A 23,039-nucleotide genomic window follows, 5' to 3' on the forward strand; every position below is an offset into this window, starting at 1 on the left:
TAAATAGCTTGTACAAGGTCACAGAGCAGCTGGAGAAGATGTGGAAAGAGGCAAGAAGTTATTAATGAGTTTCTTACCCCAGTTCATAAGCTTTGTTCAAAAAGTGTGAGAACCACTGTTCAACACTAGCTTATGGCTCTTTAGTGCCTTCCTCCCCATTCTAACTATGTCAGTACAAGCACAAATTTATAGATTATCCTTCTATCCTTTACAAGTTCCTACTATATAACGTACAAATTAAGGAATCAGTTCAGCAAGTCAAGATTCATCCCACATATATCTCTTTTTGAATATCCCCATTCTCTTCTGTTTTGATCGATGATACTTCTTCTTAGCACTCATTACTACTGTCAATCACCTAAATGTCATTTACTTACCTCCTAATTTGCTATCTCTCTTTACTCATCGATTCCTCCCAGATCTTCCTGAACAACATAGGGCAATCAGTTAGTGGGACTACATACTTAAAAATGTAGTCTTGGGGGAAAAAAACAACCCAAAACATACTAACATCTATAATACTTAAAAATATATGTACGTACTAAATATGTCCATACAGGAAAAAAACCACAACTTACAGCCATTCAATCCAACAGACATTTCACTTAGAATCTGTCACAGTTCATACTGTACGGGCCTTGCTAGCCATCTGTTTGTGCCAAGACAGTAACCTTGACGAGCAGTGAACCTCGATAAGCAGTGAACCTGACTGCACGAATGATGTTTAGAACACTTCAGTATAAACTATTTTCAAGCACTGTACAAATGTATAACATTTTGACTACTGATAAAATAATTCAAACTTATGAAGTCATTAGAATATCTTCCTATACTGAAGAAATAACAAATTTGAGTTATACTACTTTTATTTTCTTTTTTAAGCTTATCTATTTATAAAATAGAAAGAGAAAGAGAAAGAGAAAGAGAAAGAGAAAGAGAAAGAGAAAGAGAAAGAGAAAGAGAGAGAGAGAATGCCAGGCAGGCATGGGGCTTGATGTCACGGCCTCATGAGATCATGACCTGAGCCAAAATCAAGAGTCGTACACTTAACCAACTGAACCACCCAGGTGCCCTGAGTTATATTACTTTTAAAAGAGTTACATAACTGCATTTATTTTGTTGTTTTTAAAAAAATTATTTAGGCTTTTCACTAATTTTGATAAAACTTGCACGTAATCTCTAGTAGTACAGTTTTAATATCCTCGCCCAAACCATTCTTGTATATATGAATAAGAATACATTCACAACCTGTCTTCCAACGCTAAGGATGACAGTTATCTGTGGGCATACATCTGTCTCTTCATATACTGGGATAAAACACAATGAAGCAGAATGCTCAAAAACTGAGAATTTTCATACATAATTGGTAATTTAGTAATATCAAACTGACAATAAAACACAGATTCCTCTTTGTCTTAGCTGTTAAAAAAAAAATATTCCTAAAGTTATACTAAGATGTTTTACTACCTTAGACTGATGAGAATTAAATCTTTCAAAGTGAGGATTTTGTGGAGTTAAACAGTAACAGTGAACAGTAGTAGAAAGGTGGCTCTTTCTCCAAGACTAGATTCAATGGAGTCTTAGACCACACACCATTTAGCAAGACTGGCACTAAACTGGAACACTTCTATACCCATCACCTTTCTTCTCTCATTCCACAACTAGTAATGCAGCCAACACTGTATACTCAAGTCCCTGAATCACTTGAATTCTAAGGTTTTAAACTTCTTCCATTTATCTCTTAACACAGTAAATAATTTCTTACACAGTTACAGTCTGCCCCATCTATTCTGTGTTTCTTCAGATTTCACGTTTGGGCCATTTTGATAGAGATGAAAATAAGACAGCAAGATGCGAAAGCATTGTATGGTTACTGAGTATAGGACAACTTCATGCCTGCTGGGTAGAGGAGATAATTTAAGAGAACAAAGCACAAGAAGTTTTTCTTTGCTATTTTCAGTATTTCTTCATTTCTAGTACTTTTGAATGCTTATTTTAGACAGCAAAGAAACATGGATGTACAGGCAAAATTTGGGGAGCAGTGAGGAGGTGGTTCTTCCTACACCTTCAAGAAGGTCTGTTCCATTGAGAGAGCAAGCAGCTTGCCTGCAGAATCATGGGCCTACAGAAAGTCTCAATTAAATGATTGCTTACAGTATGTCAACAAGCACATTTATGAGTACAGACAGTACCTCAGTGTGTGTGTGTGTGTGTGTGTGTGTGTGTGTGTGGTTTTTGTAGTTAAGAAGCTATTATGAGGTGCACCTGGGTGGCTTAGCATCCAACTCTTGATTTTCAGCTCAGGTCACGATCTCATGGTTTGTGGGTTTGAGCCGTGTCATCGGGCTCCACACCAGGCATGGAGCCTGCTTAAGAATCTCTTCCTCCCTCACCCTCTGCCCCTCTACAACCCACACGCATGCTCTCTTTCAAAAAATAAAAACTAATAATAAAATTTAAAAATTTTTAAAAAGAAGCTGTTATGAAAGTATAGGTCAAGCCACGTAAAACTGTCAAGTTTCCTAGGTTAAAAATAGAGTATCAGCAATTTCACATAGTTCAATTTACATTAAAAAGACAGTTACAGATTCAATAAATATATTTAACATAAAGGTTTATAAGTGGCTACTGACATCACAATTATGACAAAAATTTAAAAATTCTTTTTTACAATTTTGTATCCCAATATTCATGTACTGAGTTGTTTGTTGGCAAATCTTTAATACTAACTTTGGGGGCCTCTGGGTGGCTCAGTCGGTTAAGCGTCCGACTTCGCTCAGGTCATGATCTCACGGTCTGTGAGTTCGAGCCCCGTGTCGGGCTCTGTGCTGACAGCTCAGAGCCTGGAGCCTGCTTCAGATTCTGTGTCTCCCTCTCTGTCTGACCCTCCCCCGTTCATGCTCTGTCTCTCTCTGTCTCAAAAATAAATAAACATTAAAAAAAAATTAAAAAAAAAAATACTAACTTTGGTGATCAAAGTCCCCACAGTAAAGGTAACTGCATTAAAATAAAATTTTAGGTTGGGTATAGAAACAGTAACCCAATTACCTATCAGTTTCTGAACCTTGACAGACAAACAAGTTCCTCACCATCACACACGCGCGCGCACACACACACACACACACACACACACACACACACACACACACACAACTATTTGCTCATAATTGTCATCTTGGGGGTAAAAGTGGGAGGCATCCAACTTATAAGTGGTAGTCTAGTCCCACTGATAAACAGTTTAAAATATCACCTATTACATTTGGATTAAAGGCAAAAATTAAGTAGTTTTCTCTTCCCTAATTATGTTCTTTGCTGTATTTTAATCTTTTGTATAAGTAAATTCTAGATTTGACATGAGAAGGTACTGCATTAAGTCTTCAACTTACATATCATTTCAAACAACAATTCTTTTAGTTAAGACATTTCAGTAAGAGGAAGCCAGCATGCTAGTATCATAAAGTCAATAATTTCAACAAACTGAAAACCTAGGAACCACGTGATGGACTATAAACATTTTATGTTATTGACAGCAAGTTAATCACAATAATTTGATGATATAAGTATTCAACTTTGCTAGTGAATAAAATAATCTACAATTCCTGTCACCATTTAAGGAGGGGAAAGGAAGGAGAAATTATCTTTGCTAACTCAGCCAAATAAATAAAAGTATCCCCTAAACTCTTAGTCATTTTCCAAGGTGAAAAACTTAATTCAATGAAAAATACATGCACTGCTCCAATTTTAGACAAGAAAGCTAAAGCTAACTATGGTGGTTCATGACTCAAGCAGAAATGTATGGCAGAGACAAAAGAGTTTCTAGGAAGCCTCAGGAAATTATAGAGAAAACCTGAGAGATACTCATTCTAACAACTTCCAAACAGAGGTCACTCTTAGTTCCTAGCATCATTTATTTCTTGGGCTTGGCTTTTATCTGGTTTGCCATGATTTTTCAATCACTAGATACATCATTTCAGGGCAAGAGATTTCACTTTAATAGTATCTCTTTTCATCATCACTATCTTTTATCTATTTTCTTCTGATCTGCTAGATCACACTATTATTTCTCTATGTTCTTTCTCCCTTCCTAATACCACAATAAAAGAATTCTATTTGACTTTTCCTCACTCATGGCCTACATTTTTCTTTCTCTACAACCTGCAAAATACCTAGCACAATAAGTACCTAGGAACAGTCTGAAGCTCTTCCTGGAAAACCCTTCATAGTTTCTTATTACTTTTTTGAGAGTTACTTTCACAACACTGCTTGAAATTTGCTTCTTTCAGGGAGTCATTCACAAATTCATCAGCATCTGTTCACTTGGGGTTACCTCAGAATATGTTCAGGTTGTATTAGAGAACTGGCTATTGCTAGTCTGTCTCTTTATAAAAAAGTACTCTTCAGTCTCATGTCAGTGTATGTTCTTCCATTTGGGAAAATAATTCACATTGTGCCTAAAACAGCCTTCTAGTCACAACATATACTCAAAATAACACTGATACTTTACTGAAATTAAATATTATCCACAAATATATCTTTATAGTTTTAAATATTTATAATATTAAAAAAAAATTCAAATATTCATTTATTTTTGAGAGACAGCATGGGGGAGGGGCAGAGAGAGAGGGAGACACAGAATCCAAAGCAGGCTCCAGGCTCTGAGCTGTCAGCACAGGGCCCAATGCGGGGCGTGAACTCACGAACTGCGAGATCGCGACCTGAGCCACAGTCAGATGCTTAACCAACTGAGCCACCCAGGCACCCCTATAATAATTTTAAATATTTAAAGATGCTACAGTGAATACATTCAGTTAATTCCTCCTAACTCCCCTAAAAAAAATAGTGAAGTTTTTTTTTTCTTTTTTTTCTTTTTTTTTTTTTTGTGGGGAGAGGAGGTTGTTCGGTTGTTTTGTAAGGCATAAGACTACAAGGACAGAAAGAATGGAAATTAAAAAATGCAACAAAACTTTAGGAGCTGACAAAGTAAAGAGATAACTAGTAACTAGTAACTAGTATTGATTCAACAGACTCAATAAAGCTGAATCCTAAACTAGAAGTAAAGAAAGCCAGACTCAACTCATTTATAACAAAAAAAAAAAAATCCCCAAAGGCTCAGGAATTGGCAGGACCAATTATCTCTGGAATTAGAGTGAAGATGGAGCTGAAACCACCTTCCAGATGTTCTTATAAGAAATCTCCCATCTCTCACCCTTTATGAAGTCCTGCCCTACTTATAATAGACACATATTGGCCCTCTCTTATTCTGGCAAAATATTAGAAGTTTACTCTCTAGAGTGGGTAAAACAAAGGGTCTCTGGATTGGGTATACGTTACAAGGCTGAACTGTGTCCCCCTCAATTTTCCTATGTTGAAGATGTAACTCATAATGTGGCTGTACTTGGGGATAAGTTATTTTAGAAGGTTAAATAAGTGAAAATGAGGTCATTAGTGTGTGATCCCTAATACAGTATGACTGATGTCCTTATAAAAAGAGGCAATGAGGGGTACAGACACATGAAGGGAAGACCATGTGAGGATGGCCATCTACGAGCAAAGGAAAGAAGTCTCAGAAGAAACCAACTCTGCTAACACCTTGATCTTGGACTTCTGGCGTCTAGACTGAGAAAAATTTGTTAGGCCACCCAGTTTGTGGTACTTTGCTATGCAAATACCCTAGCAAATTAATATAGTATACTAGGTAACAAACAAATAAAAGAAATTAAATTTACAGACACCCAGCCCACTTTCCCCATAAGACTTTTGAAATTTTGAGTGCAAAGTAGGACACTGTCTACTCTTAAGACTTTGCAAAATACTGGCATCGAACTTCTTCCAAGGAAGCGACCCATCCATATAGGTAATATTATTGTTAACAAGTCTCACCCACATGCACAAAGTTTCTAAGCAGCTTTTAGAGTTCCACCCCCAGATATATGAGCAGATAGTCAGGGATCAAAAGACATTCAAAGAAAGCATCTAATATGAAAGACAAACTAAAACAAACAAACTTTGGGGACACAGGTTAAATAGGGAGAAGGAAACTCTAAAACTCTGTCAGTAACTCTTAAAAAGATAAGAGAGGCTGTGAAGAACATGATACTAAAACAAAGGAACAGAAATGAAAAGGGTTCTTAGAAGTTAAAAATATGATAGTAGAAATGAATAAGTCAATAGAAGAACAGAAAGACACAGCTAAAGAAATCACCCAACAAAATATAGAACAAAAGGACAATATTGAAAATAAGAGAGAAAAGATGAGCTAGTTAGAAGACTTATTTAAAAAGGCTTCAAATAAGAATACTTCTTATTCTGCACAGCAAAAAACAGACTATGAAGATAAGGAAAATCAATATTTCCCAGAACTGTAGGTCTTAAGTTTCTATAATGAAAAATAACACAAAGGATAAAGAGCCAGTAAGATAAATGACAACAGACCCACATTAAGGCATATCATATTGTGAAATTTTAAAACTCTTGGATCGGGGCACCTGGGTGGCCAAGTCGATTTGCCTCTTGGTTTCAACTCAGGCCATGATCTCACAGCTCGTGGGTTTGAGCCCTATGTCAGGCAGGTTCTGCACTGTCAGCATACAGCCTGCCTGGGATCCTTTCTCTCTCCCTCACTCTCAAAATAATGAACTTAAAACAAACAAATATAGAGGATGTCATGTGAAAATTCATCAAGTGGAACACTTATAATATGCATTCTCTTTTTATAAATATGTTATACTAAGATTAAAAACCTAAAAAATAAACAAAAAATAGAAATGAATGAAGAAATGAAATGAAGGAAATGAATTACATCTTTTAGGAGTAAACTGAGAAAATGGTTTAAATAAACAGAAAAACAATAAACATGTTGTCTTTAATATAAAATAAAAGGTGATGTGCATATGAGGCATAAACTTAAACTTGTTTTTGCACCTTTCATAAAAAGGAACCTGAAGGAGTAAATGGTTGAACAACAGTCTAAGAACAAGGAGGCTTCCCTATTCAGATATCACTTCCTAATAACTTTGTAATGCCTAAACATTAGATAGTAGAGACTAAAATTTAATCTCTATTAAAAAAAGAGTTTTCCAAGCAAGTAAGAGCCAAAGGAGTTCATGATCACTAAACTAGCCTTACAAGAAATGTTAGAGAGACTTCATTAAGCTGGTACGAAATGGCACTAATTAGTAGCAAGAAAATATATGAAAGTATAAATTTCATCGGTAAAGGTAAATATATAACAAAGGTAGTAGATTAATCACTTATAAAGCTAGTATGAAGGTTAATGATAAAAGTGATAAAAACAACTGCAACTTCAATAATTACTTAAGGTTTACACAAGAAAAAAGTTCTTGTTAAATGTAACATCAAAAATGTAGAGTTGTAGAATGCATTCAAACTTGTTATCAATTTAAAATAGACCATTACAAATATAGATTTTTGTATGTAAGCCTCATTCATGGTAACCATAAAGCAAAAACCTACAGTGTAAACACTAAAGATAACAAAAAAGGAATCTACATATAATACTAAGGAAAGTCATCAAATCCTAACGGAAGAGAGCAAGAAGAAAGGAACTACAAAACAATCAGAAAACAATTAACAAGATGGCAAAAAGTACATACCTATCAATAATCATTTTAATGTAAATAGACTAAATTCTCCAGTCAAAAGGCATAGAGCGGCTGAATGGATTAAAAAACAGGATCCATCTAAACACTGCCTATAAGAGACTCACTTCAGATAGACACATACAGATAGAAAGCAAAGGAATGAAAAAAGGAATTTCCATGCAAATGGAAACCCAAAGAAAGCTGAGTTGGCTCTACTTCTATCACACAAAATAGACTTCAAAACCAAGACCCTAATCAGAGACAAAGACAGCATTATATAATGATAAAGGGGTCAATCCAAAAAGAGGATATAACATTTGTAAATATTATATACCCAACAGAGGTTAGAGTATCTAAATATATAAAACAAATATTAACAGACCTAATTGGGAGAAATTGACAATACATTAATAGTAATGGACTTCGATATGCCACTTACACCGGAAAGGAAATCAATGAGGAAACACTGGCCTTAAATGACACATTAGGCCAAACTGATTTAATAGATATATACAGAACACTCCACCCAAAAACAATAAAATATGCATTCTTCTCAAGTGCACACAGAACATATGTTAGGCCACAGAACAAATTTTAAATCATATCAAACACCTTCTCCAACTATAATGGTATGAAACTAGAAATCAATTACAAGAACAAAAGTGAAAAATTCACAGATGTGTGGAGATGAAACAGCATGGTTGAACAATCAATGGGTCAACAAATAAAAGAAGAAATCAAAAAAACTTTGAGACAAATGAAAAGGAAATACAACATATCAAAATATGGGATACAGCAAAAGCAGTTTTCTAAAGGGAATTTCATAGTACCAAATGCCTACCTCAATAAATGAAAACAATCTCAAAAAAACAACCTAACTTCATATATCAAGGAACCAGAACAAAAAGAATAAATGAAGCACTAAGATAGTAGAAGGAAAAAAACATTAAATATCAGAGCAGAAATACATGAAACAGAGACTAAAAACACAATAAAAGAGATCAATGAAACTAAGAATTGGTTCTTTAAAAAGATAAATAAAATTGGATAACCATTAGCTAGACTTAAAAAAAAAATTAGGGCTCAAATAAAATCAGAAAAAAAGAGATGATATTACAACTGGTACCACAGAAATGTAAAAGATCATAAAAGAATTCTATGAATAATTATACACCAACAAATTGGACAACCTATGGGATGTATTTAAATTCCTAGAAACGTACAATCTTTTAGGACCTAATCATGAAAAAACAGAAATTCTGAATGAACCAATTACTAGTAAGGACTGAATCAGTAATTTAAAAACCTGCCAACAAACAAAGTCCAGGCCAGATATCTTCACTGGTGAATAATACCAAACATTCAAAGAAAAATTAATACCAATCCTTCCCAAAAAAAGAAAAGGAAGGAATGCTTCTTAACTCATTTTACAAGGCTAGTATTACCCTAATACGAGACAAGGACACCAGAAGAGATGAAAATTACAGAACCAATACCATGATGAACATAAATGTAAAAATCCTCAACAAAATATTAACAAACTGATCTCAACAATACATTAAAATGATTATACACCATGGTAAAGAAGGATTTATTCTAGGGATACAAGAATGGTTCATCATCCACAAACCAATCAATGTGATACACTACATTAATAAATGGGAGACAGAAACCATATGATTATCTCAACAGATGCAGAAAAAGCATTTCACAAAATTTAACACTCATTTATAATAAAAACTTTTAACAAAGTGGGTAGAGAGGGAACACACCTCAACATTAATAAAGGCTGCTAATGACAAGCTCACAGCTAAAATCATATTCAATGGTAAAAAGCTGGTCAGGAACAAGAGAAGGATGCTGACTCTCCCACTTTTATTCAACATAATATTGGAAGTCCCAGCCAGAGCAAGAAAAAGAAATAAAAAATACCCAAATCAGAAATGAAGAAGTAAAACTGTCACTATTTGTAGATGACATATTACATATTTAAAAAAACCCTAAAGATTCTACCAAAAAACTGTTAGAAATAATAATTGATGTTACAGGATATGAAATCAATATACCAAAAAAAATATGTTGCATTTCTGTACACTAATAATGAACTATCAGAAAGAGAAATTGAGAAAACAATCTCATTTAAAATTGTATCACAAAGAATAAAACCTAGGAATTTAACCAAGATGGTAAAAGACCTGTAGTCTGAAAAGTATAAGATATAGATGGTAAAAACTGAAGATGATACAAATGGAAGGAAATACTATGCTCATGAATTGGAAGAATCCACAAAAATTGTTAAAATGTCCATACTCCCCCAAACAATCTACACATTCAGTGTAATCACTGTCAAAATACCAATAGCATGTTTCACAGACCTAGAACAAATAATCCTAAAATTTGTATGAAATCACACAAAAAAATAGCCAAAGCAATCTTAAGCAATCTTAAATCTTAAGAAAGAAAGCTAGAGGTACCATACTCCCCTTTTTCACTATTCTACAAAACTATGGTAAACAAAACAATATGGTAGCCATAAAAACAGACATATAAATCAATGGAAGATTATAGCCCAGAAATAAACCTACACATATATGTAAATTAATTTATGACAAAGGAGGCAAGAATATACACAATGGGGAAAGGACAGTCCCTTTAGGTAAATGGTGCTGGGAAAACTGGACAGCCATATACGAAATAATGAAACTAGACTAGTATCTTATAACATATACGAAAACTAAAGTAGATTAAAGACTTGAATGTAAGACCTGTGACAAGAAGAAGAAGAAACCAGATGGTAAGCTACTTGCGATCCTGGCAACGATTTTTTGGAGCTGACATCAAAGGCAACAAAAGCAAAATTAAAGTTAGACGCTACATCAAACTAAAAAGCTTCTACAAGGGGCCCCTGGGTTAAGTCAGTTAAGCATCTGACTTCGGCTCAGGTCACGGTCTTGCAATTTGTGAGTTCGAGCCTCACATCGGGCTCTGTGCTGACAGTGTAGGCCTGCTCTGGATCCTCTGTCCCCTCTCTCTGCCCCTCCTCTCTGCTTGCTCACTCTCTCAAAAATAAATAAAATAAACTTTTAAAATAAAATAAAAAGCTTCTACAATAATAGAAAACTACCAACAAAATGAAAAGGCAACCTGCTGAATGGGAGACAATATTTGCAAATCATATATGTGATAAAGGGTTAAGATCCAAAATATATAAAGAACTCATGCAACTCAATGGCAAAAACACAATCTGATTAAAAAATAGATTAAAATCTAAAAATAAAATTCAGGGAACCTAAAGAGACATTTTCCAAAGAAGGCATACAAATGGTCAACAGGTGCATAAAAAGGTACTCAGCATCACCAATCATCAGGGAAATGCAAATCAAAACCACAATGAGCTGTCACCTCACACCTCTGAGAACTGACATTCTCAAAAACACAAAATAAGAGTTGCATAAGGGTACCCTTGTGCACTGTTGGTGGGAATCTGAATTGGTGCAGCCACTATGGGAAACAGAATGGAGTTTGTCAAAAAATTAAAAATACAACTACCATATGATCCAGTATTCCACTTCTAAGTATTTATCTGAAGAAAACAAAAATATAAAATATTAATATAAAAAGACACATGCACCTCCCCATAGCCAAGATATGGAAACAAGTTAAGTGTCCACTGATAGATGAATGGATAAAGAAGATGTGGTATATATATTTATATACATACATACACACCACACACATACATATACATACACACGGTATACCATCCAGCTGTTTTAAAAAAGAATAAAGCCTTGTCAGCTTGTCATTTGGACAATATGGATGGACCCTAAGGATATTATGCTAAGTGAAAAAAGTCAGATAGAGAAAGACAAACATGTATGATTTCTTTTATATGTGGAATCTAAAAATCAAAACAAAACAAATAAACCCAAGCTCACTGATACAGAAAACAAATTAGTGGCTGTCAGAGGCAGGGGTCAGGGTTGGGAAACATGGGAGAATGGGTTAAAAGCTAAATAAATCATGGGGATATAATTTACTACATGGTGACTAATAGTACAGTAATGAATATTTGAAAGTTGCTAAGTAAGTAGCTCTTAAAAGAGCTCATCACAAGAAAAAAATCTGTCGGTGACAGATGTTAACTAGACTTACTGTGATGATCATTTCATAGTGTATACAAATATCGAATCATTACATTACACACCAGAAACTAGTATATGTTATATGTCAATTATACCTCAATAAAAGAAAACAAAGAGGAGAGGCGCCTGGGTGGCTCAGTTGGTTAAACAGCCAGTGTCGGCTCAGGTCATGATCTTGGGGTTCATGAGTTCGAGCCCCATGTCAGGCTCTGTGCTGACAGCTCGGAGCCTGGAGCCTGCTTTGCATTCTGTGTCTCGCTCTCTCTCTGTCTCTCCCCTGCTTACACTCTGTCTCTTTCTCTCTCTTAAATAAATAAACACTAAAAAATTTTTTTTAAAAAAAGGAGTAAAAAAGACACTATGTTCTTTCTCAACTTCTTAAAGGTTCATCTCAAAATGGCCTTCCAAATTCTGGTACAGTTGTACTACTGACAAAATATTTTCATGAACACAGGACTCAAAATAACAGCACAGCATACCTGTATCTTTCTTTAGAATAAGCGAATTATGATTCTCGAGGGGGTGACCAAGACGTTTCCAAGAAGCATTCTCTTTTTTCTTTAGGACAATTTCTATTTTTCCCACATTCTCAACAACCCGCACTGAAAAGATAAATTCCATTTGTATTCATTGAAACTAAATATAATACATTATTCTAAAATCAATCTTTCTCAAACAATACAAATGTCCTGATCTGATAGGAATAACAGGGATCATTAGTAAGACTTTGTATACATATCAAAATTGTTTATGCCTTAAGTGATGTTAAATCCAGTTTAATTTACTTTATGATTCAAGTTAACTTCTTTCAAACTGATTTATCAAGGGCCAAACTAATACGTATTGACAGTTCTCATATAAGCTCAAATATAGACATGGCAAGTAATTAACACATAGCTAAAAACCAAAACAAAAAAGGAAGGAGCTGGCTGACATATAAATTAGTCATTGAATGGACTCATAAGAGCAAATTTAATTTATTTATACTCTTAACATTTCTCAATTGAGATTTGAGAGGTTCTTATGATTAAATTCAGTAGATCAACACTGAGCCTAGTAAACACAGAAAAAGCCTCATGAATCACTAAAAAGTGCATATGAATCTTAAATAATTAAAAACCCTTTACATTATCTTTTTATTTTTGACTTTTTAAGATAGTGCAGAATATATGGGTATAATAATGAGATATAGACTTTACATATTGATAAAATTTTATGAATTGAATATGCTTTTGAAGACCTAAAGTATATTTCATTTTGTGTTTAGAAACATTCTATTCTTTTTCACTGTAAACACATAATTCAGTAGCAATTTAACAATAACTTTTTAAGATAGATTAGTCAAATACATTCATTTCAATGAACATTCATTGATTTGAAGCTTAACAAATACGGAAACATGGTCCTTGACTTTATACAATTTACAGAGTTTACTATGTTATATGGAAAAAAAGAAGGCACAGAACCAGTATAGGGTACTCTGACAGTACTTTAAAACAGGAAAGGACTAATATTTAAAAAAGTATATATATTTACAGATATATGTGTACATATCTCTAATGAAGTATTCAGCCTTAAAAAAAAAAAAAAAAAAAAGGAAATCCTTCCATTTGCAACAAAATGGATGAACCTGGAGGCATTATGCTAAATGAAATAAGCCAGACAGAGAAGACAAATGCTGCATGGTATCACTTATATGTAGAGTCTTAAAAAAAGAAAAAAAAAAAAGAAAAAAGAAAAGGTCATGTACTCCTATAAGCAGAGAGTAGAATGGTGGTTGCCAGTAGCTAAGGGTAGGGTGTGGGGAGAAGATGACAAAAGCATACAAACTTTCAGTTAAGATATGAATAAGGTCTGAAGATCTAATATATAATTATGGTAACTACAGTTGATAATACTGTTCAATTCCAATTTGCTAAGACAGTGGAACTTAAGTGTTCTCACCTACACACAAACAGTAAATATGTGAGGTGATGGATGTGTTAACTCGATTTTTGGAATTCTCTTACAATGTATACATATATCAAATCATCATGCAATTAAATATATTATAATTTTGTCATTTATACCTCAATAAAGCTAAAAGCAAAGGACAAAAACCCAAAAAACCACCATTCTATGAATCTTATGTCATTAACAGCTTTGTAAAATCCACATTGCACTTTTATATGCAGAAAAATTCATAATTTAATAAGCTCTGTTAACATTACATATTTAAATATATACACCTAAGAAAAATTTGTCTGGTCTAGTATATTTAACAGGCTGCATGTCAGGAGTGGGGTGGAGATAAGGAGGGAAGGAAGAATGGAAAGAAGACAGGAATTTTTTTCTAAGGAGAGAAAAAGGAAAGGGTAGAGAGATGAAAGGAATAGGGGGAAATTAAAGAGGGAGAAAAAACCTGGGAGAATATATTTATAAACATTAACATATTTGTTCATAAAGAAAATGTCACATCTTTGTTTTGTAATATGAAAATATACATATGAAGAATAAGACAAATGCTGATTTTTCTCCTCCTTTCCCTCTCTCTCTCCCCTGTGTGCGTGTGTGTGTGTGTGTGTGTGTGTGTGTGCATGCATACGTGTAATTATTTTTTGGTAGCTTACCAGAAAAATCTTCTTCAATTTCATGGCTTAGTTCTAGGAAAGAAAAATATGTTAGTTAAAATCCAACTTCAATTCATACAGTCTATGAACACCATGTAAGATCATTTAAATGGTTCTTTTATGCACTGTTTCAAATCTCTCAAGGTAAGTAAAACATTGAGAGCCAGGAGAAAGAAACTGCACAACCAAAATGTCAAAGTATTTAAATATAAATACACTTTTTCAACTTCTCAATTTCTCTCCCTACTGAAGAGCAAATACTCAATTGCCAACAAGTAGGTAACCCACACTAGTCCAAAGTATGGTCCCAGACTGCCGTCCCTACAGACCAAGACAGGAGGACGGTGGGAAGGCGTGCAGCACCTGAAGCGTGCGTGCTCTCAGTGTGAGCACAAGCATGGGTGTGTATATGGGCCTGGCTTGGGTCTGGCTTAGTTCTTCCTTTCTCATTGTTCTCTGAGGTTGAATATTCATTCAGTTATTGAAAGAAAATTACTGAGTATGTATTACTTTCTAGGCTTTATGGATACAACAGTTAATGAAAGAAAAACCACTGCCCTTATGGAAATTATGTTCCAGAAGGAGGAGATGGAAGAAATATTTTCACAGACATCTGCTTCAAACTTCACTGTGTTAACAAGGCTATCTGGAACTTACAATTCTGCATTAGTCCTTCCAATCCAATATCAGCATCCAAAAGTATTTTTTTTGCAATATTTTGGAGTAAAAAATGTGACTATTTTTGACTGTGGAATTTTTTTTTCTTTTGTATTGTGTGCTACAATATTGTTAGCTACAGTGTGAACAAAATTAGCCATAAAGTATTTGAAACATAATAGATGGTGGCAAGGAGGTTTTACTTAAAGAAAAATCATGCAGTGCTAATGAGTAGTGTATACTTTTCTAGATACCAGAGTGTTTGTTTAAAATTCTTCCCCAAGAGGCAATATACATTAGGTCTCATGCTAAGAAAAAATAGGGCAGGTTATTTCTAGAAGAAAAGTTTAAGGTTCCAGTCTGATTAACCTACCGAATGGAGAAAATAGGAAAGAAAAAACATTTTTCTACTCTGATCAAATTCAGGACTGAAGGTATTTCATTAATACAGTAAAAGAGTGAATACTGCAACCTCATCAAAATAAAAAGCTTCTGCACAGCGAAGGAAACAATTGGCAGAACTAAAAGGCAACCGACAGAATGGGAGAAGCTATTTGCAAGCGACATATCAGATAAAGGGTTAGTGTCCAAAATCTATAAAGAACTTATCAAACTCAACACCCAAAAAACAAATAATCCAGTGAAGAAAGGGGCAAAAGACATGAATAGACACTTCTCCAAAGAAGACATCCACATGGCCAACCGACACAGGAAAAAATGCTCCACATCACTCATCATCAGGGAAATACAAATCAAAACCACAATGAGATACCACCTGACACCTGTCAGAACGGCTAACATTAACAACTCAGGCAACAACAGATGTTGGCGAGGATGCGGAGAAAGAGGATCTCTTTTGCATTGTTGGTGGGAATGTAAGCTGGTGCAGCCACGCTGGAAAACAGTATGGAGGTTCCTCAAAAAACTAAAAATAGAACTACCCTACGAGCCAGCAATTGTACTACTAGGTATTTATTCAAGGGATACAGGTGTGCTGTTTCGAAGGGACACATGCACCCCCATGTTTATAGCAGCACTATGCACAATAGCCAAAGTATGGAGAGAGCCCAAATGTCCATCGATGGATGAATGGATAAAGAAGATGTGGTATATAAATACAATGGAGTATTACCCGGCAATCAAAAGTATGAAAACTTGCCATTTGCAACTATGTGGATGGAACTGGAGGGTATTATGCTAAGTGAAATTAGTCAGAGAAAAGACAAATATCATATGACTTCACTCATATGAGGACTTTAAGGGACAAAACAGATGAACATAAGGGAAGGGAAACAAAAATAATATAAAAACAGGGAGGGGGACAAAACATAAGAGACTCTTAAATATGGAGAACAAACTGAGGGTTACTGGAGGGGTTGTGGGAGGGGGGATGGGCTAAATGAGTAAGGGGCACTAAAGAATCTACTCCTGAAATCATTGTTGCACTATATGCTAACTAATTTGGATGTAAATTAAAAAAAACCAAAAACTAAAATTAAAAAAAGGAAAGAGGAAAAAAAAATACAGTAAGGCAGCAAACAGAATCCCGAGTCACCCAAGGTCTGGAGAATCAGTCTCTGTTTTGCAAAAGTAAATGATGTTCTTCATATAAGAATGACTGCTTAAGGGGCGCCTGGGTGGCTCAGGTGGTTAAGCGTCTGACTTCAGCTCAGATCATGATCTCACACTCTGAGTTCGAGCCCTGCGTTGGGCTCTGTGCTGACAGCTCAGAGCCTAGAGCCTGTTTCAGATTCTGTCTCCCCCTCTCTCTGCCCCTCCCCTGCTCATGCTCTGTCTCTGTCTCAAAAATAAATAAAAACATTTAAAAAAAATTTTTTTAAAAAGAATGACTGCTTAAAGCATAATTTTCTTATTGTTGTTGTTTGTTTCTTTTCTAACTAGAACAATATCGCCTTCACTGGAGCAGAAAAGGGTGAAATCCTAGAGTCATTATGGGTGAAATGTGGATTAAGAATCTGGCATCTTTGGGGTGCCTGGGTGGCTCAAACTGTTAAGTGTCTGACTTTGGCCCAGGTCATGATCTCATGGTTGGTGGGTTTGAGCCCCACATCAGCCTCTGTGCTGACAGCTCAGAGCCCAGAGCCTGCTTTGGAATCTGTGATTCCCTCTCTCTCCACCCTTCCCTGCTCACCCTTTGTCTCTCTCTGTCTCTCAAAAAATAAATAAATGTTTAAAAAAATTTTTTTTTTTAAATCTGGCATCTTTGGTTCTAGATTTTAGTTCTGGTTTCTTTCTTTTGATCTTTAATTTCTCAAAGCAGACAGAGTGAATTGTACGTTATGAAGGAACAGGTTATGAAGGAACAGGCAGCTGAGGGATACAATACAACTTTACAGTCCACGCTGTTTTGGTGCCACCTTGCACTTCCCATGGTGGAGCTGGCAAAAAAAACAGGCCAATGAAATGAGCACTTAGTGATGGCTGTTCTAGGAGCATGGGACAGGTCTCCAGAGATTTGTTTGCAGATATCAAGTAAAAGACATTTAACAAAGCCAGGGCAACAAATATTTCATATCATTACTGGCTTTGATTGCACTGAATTGTTTAAACTTGGGAAAGGTGAGGTCAGGCTGCCATTTGCCTGCACTGTTGTTAGTGTAAAGAAAAAATAGAAAAAAGATAAATCAAAAATGACAAAACAAAATGACAACATCAGATAAAATATTTTTGCTACCTAGAGTGTAGACCAAGTTTATTGCCAGAATTAAGGGAAACTGGAGTTGTTTCCATTAATAAAGAATAAAGTACTTACCAACGTGTATAATATATGAATAATCCTTGATAAGTATTTCTGCTCTAAAGGAATCATCCTGATGATCAACTATTACTGAGTCTAGATTAATATCCTTAAACAGAAAGCAGAAAGAGAAAGATTAAAAAGTAAAATTTGCCCCAAATTTCTATAACTACTATACTTTTAAGATGATCAGTGGATGTTCATATGGCTTTATCTATCTATCTATCTATCTATCTATCTATCTATCTATCTATCTATCTATCTTTTTGCTCCACACTGTCAGTCCAGACCTCTAACTCACAAAACTGTGAGATCATGACCTGAGCTGAGATCAAGAGTTGGACACTTAACCAACTGAGCCACCCAGGCACCCCCATAAGGCATTTCTTTATAGAACCCACAAGGTGAATAAATACTACTCCTGTTTTTTCTCTCTCATACAACCTAGTTCTCCTTCAAAGCACATATTGCAATTTTAATTATATATTTGTTTCTGCTTAATATCTATCTCACCCACTCATCTCTAAGCTCTGAATGTATGAGACTGTCAAGAATATTGCCTGGCACCTAGTAAGTGCTCAGTAGATATTTATTGAATAAATACTCTGGAAAAAATTAGAATCAGACCAGAAATCAAGATATGTATCTTCATTTTAATCTTTTTACTACTACATGATGCTGTGCAAATTACACAACCTCTTGACTTCAGCTTTCTAGACAGCTCTAATTTCTACATAGCCTTGGTACAAGTTATTGTGACACCTATCATGTATACTGTATAATGCATGCATTATTCCACATAGAAATCTTCCCCCTTCCCTTAATCATTCATCCTCTGTGCCTCACTGACATTACCAATGGGAGCAGACCCCAACCTCCTTAGGCCATGGCCTCTTGGTTTTGGACTGTGTGATGAGGAGACAATACAGAGAAAGAGTGGAAGCGGTTCTGGCAGTGCCTCTGGTCCTCTTGGCTGTATCAAGCAGATTACCATCACTCCTGTTGTCACATCATGCTGCAACAGTCAGAGGAACTCACAGCTCATCTGTGGTTCTGCTACTGCAGAAGTAGCATGCATTCTCAGAAATCCCTAGCTGCCAGAACTTGTCTTTAAATTTACATGGTTCCTCCAGTGTGAGAACCTTGCCAGTTGCTGAAGGATGTGTTTGCAGATGTTGTAAGTTGTCTGTGTATTGATCTGATTTCTCAGATGCAAGCCCCATGAAAGCCAAGTATGTACATATCTAGCCCATCATTAGATCCCTGAATTCTAAAATAGTGCTGCAAATAAAGCAGAAATTCAATACGTACTTAGTAAATCAATTAACCCCTTAATTTTAGTTTCAAGAGGGTGTCTGAATCCCATTAGTGTTTTAAGCATACTAAACCAAGTATCATAGTCTCTACTGTCCTTCAAATTCCAATTTATGCACAAGAAATTAGTTCTTACAATGAAGTTAACTGGGATTCTCACTTTTGTTATCCATGCTTACACACACACACACACACACACACACAGATGCGTGTGTGCGTGGAAAATACATAAAATACTTTGTAGTCTAGCTTTTTTTAAGACGCTATAGCATGGCTGTTAAGAGTATATACTCTGGAGCCAGGCTGCCTGGGTTCAAACTGCTAGATCTGCCATTTACTGTGTGACATTGGGTAAATTACTTAATCTTTCTGTTTTCCCCATGTATAAAACAGGGATAACAAAAGGATCTACTCCATGGAGTTACCGTGAGTAAATAAGTTAATAATATAAAAAGAGTGCTTAGAAAATAGCTGGCATTTATTAAGACTTCACTTTTTTTCTGATTTTAAAGACATTGTTTACCTTCTGCTTAGTATATATTACAATAGTCACTGAAGAGTCTGTCTGGAACCAGTCATAGCTATAAAATATTAAAAGAATGAATAATTATATCAATAATTGTACAGTAACACATATTAAGTCATTAAATATGTGATTTAAAAAATATATGGCTTAAAAATATGCAATATGACAACATAAGTATATGATTTTAAATATGCAGCTTAAAATCTATAGTGAAAAATATATTTCTCTAGGTAAACTTTGTTCTAAATAATGGGGGTAGGCCTTACAATTAGGGGGTAATTGTTCCAACTTGGATTGAAACAAACAATATCCTTGAAAAGATACTTTTTAGAAAGGTTACACATTATATTAAAATCTTTTACATAAGAGCAGTAACACAACATACTTTCTTAAGAAGCATGACAAAATCTACATGCTTATTACCTTCACTCCTCCCTATCACAAATATATTATTATCAAGATTAATAATTCATCAAGGTCTTTTAATGGTTCAACAGTAAAAGTTAAGGTAAAACCAAGTCTTCCATTTTGTAATAGATGTTCATTAAACTGATACTGTTTTTGCACTTATTATAAATATAAGGACACCCTGGGGTAAATCCTAGAGGAGATTTCCTTATGCCCGTAAGTTAAAATTGCATATGAAATACTTTAATAAATCTAACAAATATAGCAGGATGCTATTATATTATAGACTGGCAGTGGGGAGAAAGGAAGAGAAAAAAATTACAAAGAATACATATAACCCTGAGGGCATTTGAAATGTTAACATTAACAAAAATATATAGAGATCACGTAATTTACTAAGACAGTTGCCATTCAATACATTTTGAAGGATTTCCATAAAAACCAGTAAAAAAAACTAAATATATGAAAAACAATGTAGTTGAATAAATTATGGTATGGTCATATGATGGAAGGCAGACAAAAAAATGGCTTTTGCAGAATATGACACAGGAATACTGCTCATAAAATACATTGCAATGCCAGTATTATCAAAATAGAATAATATGGAAATAGGTATTATATGAATCAAGCTGGGTGGAAAAGACCAAATATTAAGTATATATCCAGAGTTGATAGATTACAACTGATTTTATCACTTTCTTTTCTATTTCTCTAGATTTTCCAAGTTTTCCACCATGAATGTATATTTTATAATCAGAAAAATATTTTCAAATAGTTTTTAAAGTCAAAAATATTTTTGAAATTTTTTAACTTAAAATTTTTTAAACACAAATATTTACACATAAGTGTTTAAAATGGATCAAACTTTAGTTATACTAAAAATTCACACATGCAGAAAACAGCCCATTCTCCCACAATGCCTGATAAATGAGCACTACAGTTCTTATGTCAAAGAACCATGATTAATACAGTAAGCATGAACTCAAACTCAGAGCTGTTTATTTTTTTTAATGTGTCTATTTTGGTGTAGAAGTAATTTAGCTTTTAAAAAGTACAACAAGAATCCGTACCTTGGAGAACTACAACCTTCTTTGGCAAGTGTATCTGCCACTTGGCTCTTGGGAAGCATGCCTTCACAAAGAAAAACAAAACAGCTACGGTTCATCTAGATAGCATTTATTTTTTTTCTTCTTTTTAGTAAAATTCTTATTAAAATACTATAAAAGGACACAAATCATAGATGTACAAAAACTTACCTTGTAGCCAGCACCACCCCTCCCCCCAGGGTAATCATTATTCTGACTTTTAGCACCCTTAGTTTTTGCCTGTATTTGACCTTTATAAAAATGGAATCACAAGATATGTTCTCTTTTGGTCTGAGGCTTTTTTTGTTTGGCATTATGTCAAGTAAGTATGATTGATAGTAAGCAATAAATCAAACCTTGAGGCTTCTGAACTATTACCCATGCTGTTGAATGCATCAGTAGTTTGTATTTATACTACATTGTACAAATATGAGAGTTTATACATTCTGTTGCTGGACATTTGGGTTGTTTGCAGTCTTGGGCTATTATACATAAATAGCACTGTTATATATATTCTTGTATATGTACCTGCACATTCTTAAAGAACATATATCCGCATTTTTGCAAGTATACAAGGTGTGTGTAGATCTGGCTTTACTAGCTGCTGCTTAACAATTTCCCAAAGTGGTTGTACCAATTTATATTTAATACCAGAAATGTCTGAGGGTTCCAGTCACTCCACAATCTCACTGAAATCAATCCTGTCAGCATGCAGCAACACTGCATTTTAAAAGCCCACTAAAACTGTGATTTTTAGTTGAGAACTCAGAGATGTGGAAGAACTCTAGAGATTCTGTAAAGCATTCTGTATTTCCCTCCCACAACAGGACTGTGCTGTTGGTATCTGGAAGGATCAGTTTGGAAAAAAAAGAGGCCTGCTGCTAAAAGGCCTGTTGCAAATCACTGCAACAATTACATTTCTATTCCTCAAACTGTGCAGGAAAACAAATTTAATGTTTCGTCTCTGGTGAATCCTGTAGGTCTCACATCAAAAGTCACAGTTGGGGCGCCTGGGTGGCTCAGCTGGTTAAGCGTCCGACTTCGGCTCAGGTCATGATCTCACTCGTGGTTCATGAGTTCGAGCCCTGTGTCAGGCTTTGTGCTGACAGCTCAAAGCCTGGAGCCTGTTTCAGATTCTGTGTCTCCTTCTCTCTCTGTCCCTCCCCTGATCATGCTCTCTCTCTCTCAAAAATAAAATAAACATTAAAAAAAATTTTTTTTAAAAAGTCACAGTAATATGGGGCACCTGGGTGGCTCAGTTGGTTGAGCGACCAACTTCGGCTCAGGTCATGATCTCACAGTTTGTAGGTTCGAGCCCCATATCGGGCTCTGTGCTGACAGCTCGGAGCCTGGATCCTGCTTCAGATTCTGTGTCTCCCTCTCTCTCTGCCTTTCCCCTGCTTTCTCTCTCTCTCTCTCAAAAATAAATAAACATTAAAAACTTTAAAAGAAAGTCACAGTAATATAAAATCAGAGAGGGGAGGCATCTTTGAGACAAACTAGTGTAGAGGTTTCAAGATTCTTTCCAGCCATAGAAGCTTCTGTTTAAATCCAACTTAAGTGCAAGCACAAGATATCAAACAGCCATATTTTGGGGGATGAGGCTGATCATGAGCCCTGAGTCCAGGCCTTACTCACTCAGTTGCCATCTCTTCCTATGCAACTCTACAGAACATAATTAATATTCAGATAAACAAAAGAAGTCTCAAAGATGGGACATAACAAAGCCACAGTTATGAACTAACTAGGAGTGAATCCTAAAGAAGAATGCTCTACCAGAAAACTAAAAGTATAACAACAGGACTATAAAAATGAAAATGTAGGGGCGCCTGGGTGGCTTGGTCGGTTAAGCGTCCGACTTCGGCTCAGGTTATGATCTCATGGTCCGTGAGTTCGAGCCCCGCGTCGGGCTCTGTGCTGACAGCTCAGAGCCTGG

The 23,039-nt window shown here is 35.2% G+C and overlaps 1 protein-coding gene across 3 annotated transcripts in view; it reads right to left on the reverse strand.

Annotated features, from left to right (window-relative positions):
- The window catches only part of LOC109263360 (cytochrome b5 reductase 4), a 105,562-nt gene that overhangs the window by 29,914 nt on the left and 52,609 nt on the right, over positions 1–23,039 (reverse strand). For all 3 annotated transcript variants that reach the window (XM_019442768.2, XM_019442769.2, XM_019442767.2), the window contains exons 6-10: positions 21,089–21,149; positions 19,608–19,665; positions 17,786–17,879; positions 14,356–14,388; positions 12,226–12,348 (exon numbers count right to left, since the gene is read on the reverse strand). In XM_019442768.2, the coding sequence (XP_019298313.2) occupies positions 12,226–12,348; positions 14,356–14,388; positions 17,786–17,879; positions 19,608–19,665; positions 21,089–21,149 (369 nt within the window). The remainder of the gene's footprint in view (positions 1–12,225; positions 12,349–14,355; positions 14,389–17,785; positions 17,880–19,607; positions 19,666–21,088; positions 21,150–23,039) is intronic.

Source organism: Panthera pardus, unplaced genomic scaffold, assembly GCF_024362965.1.
Source record: "Panthera pardus isolate Hobbes unplaced genomic scaffold, ASM2436296v1 HiC_scaffold_17, whole genome shotgun sequence".
Classification (NCBI taxonomy): domain Eukaryota; kingdom Metazoa; phylum Chordata; class Mammalia; order Carnivora; family Felidae; genus Panthera; species Panthera pardus.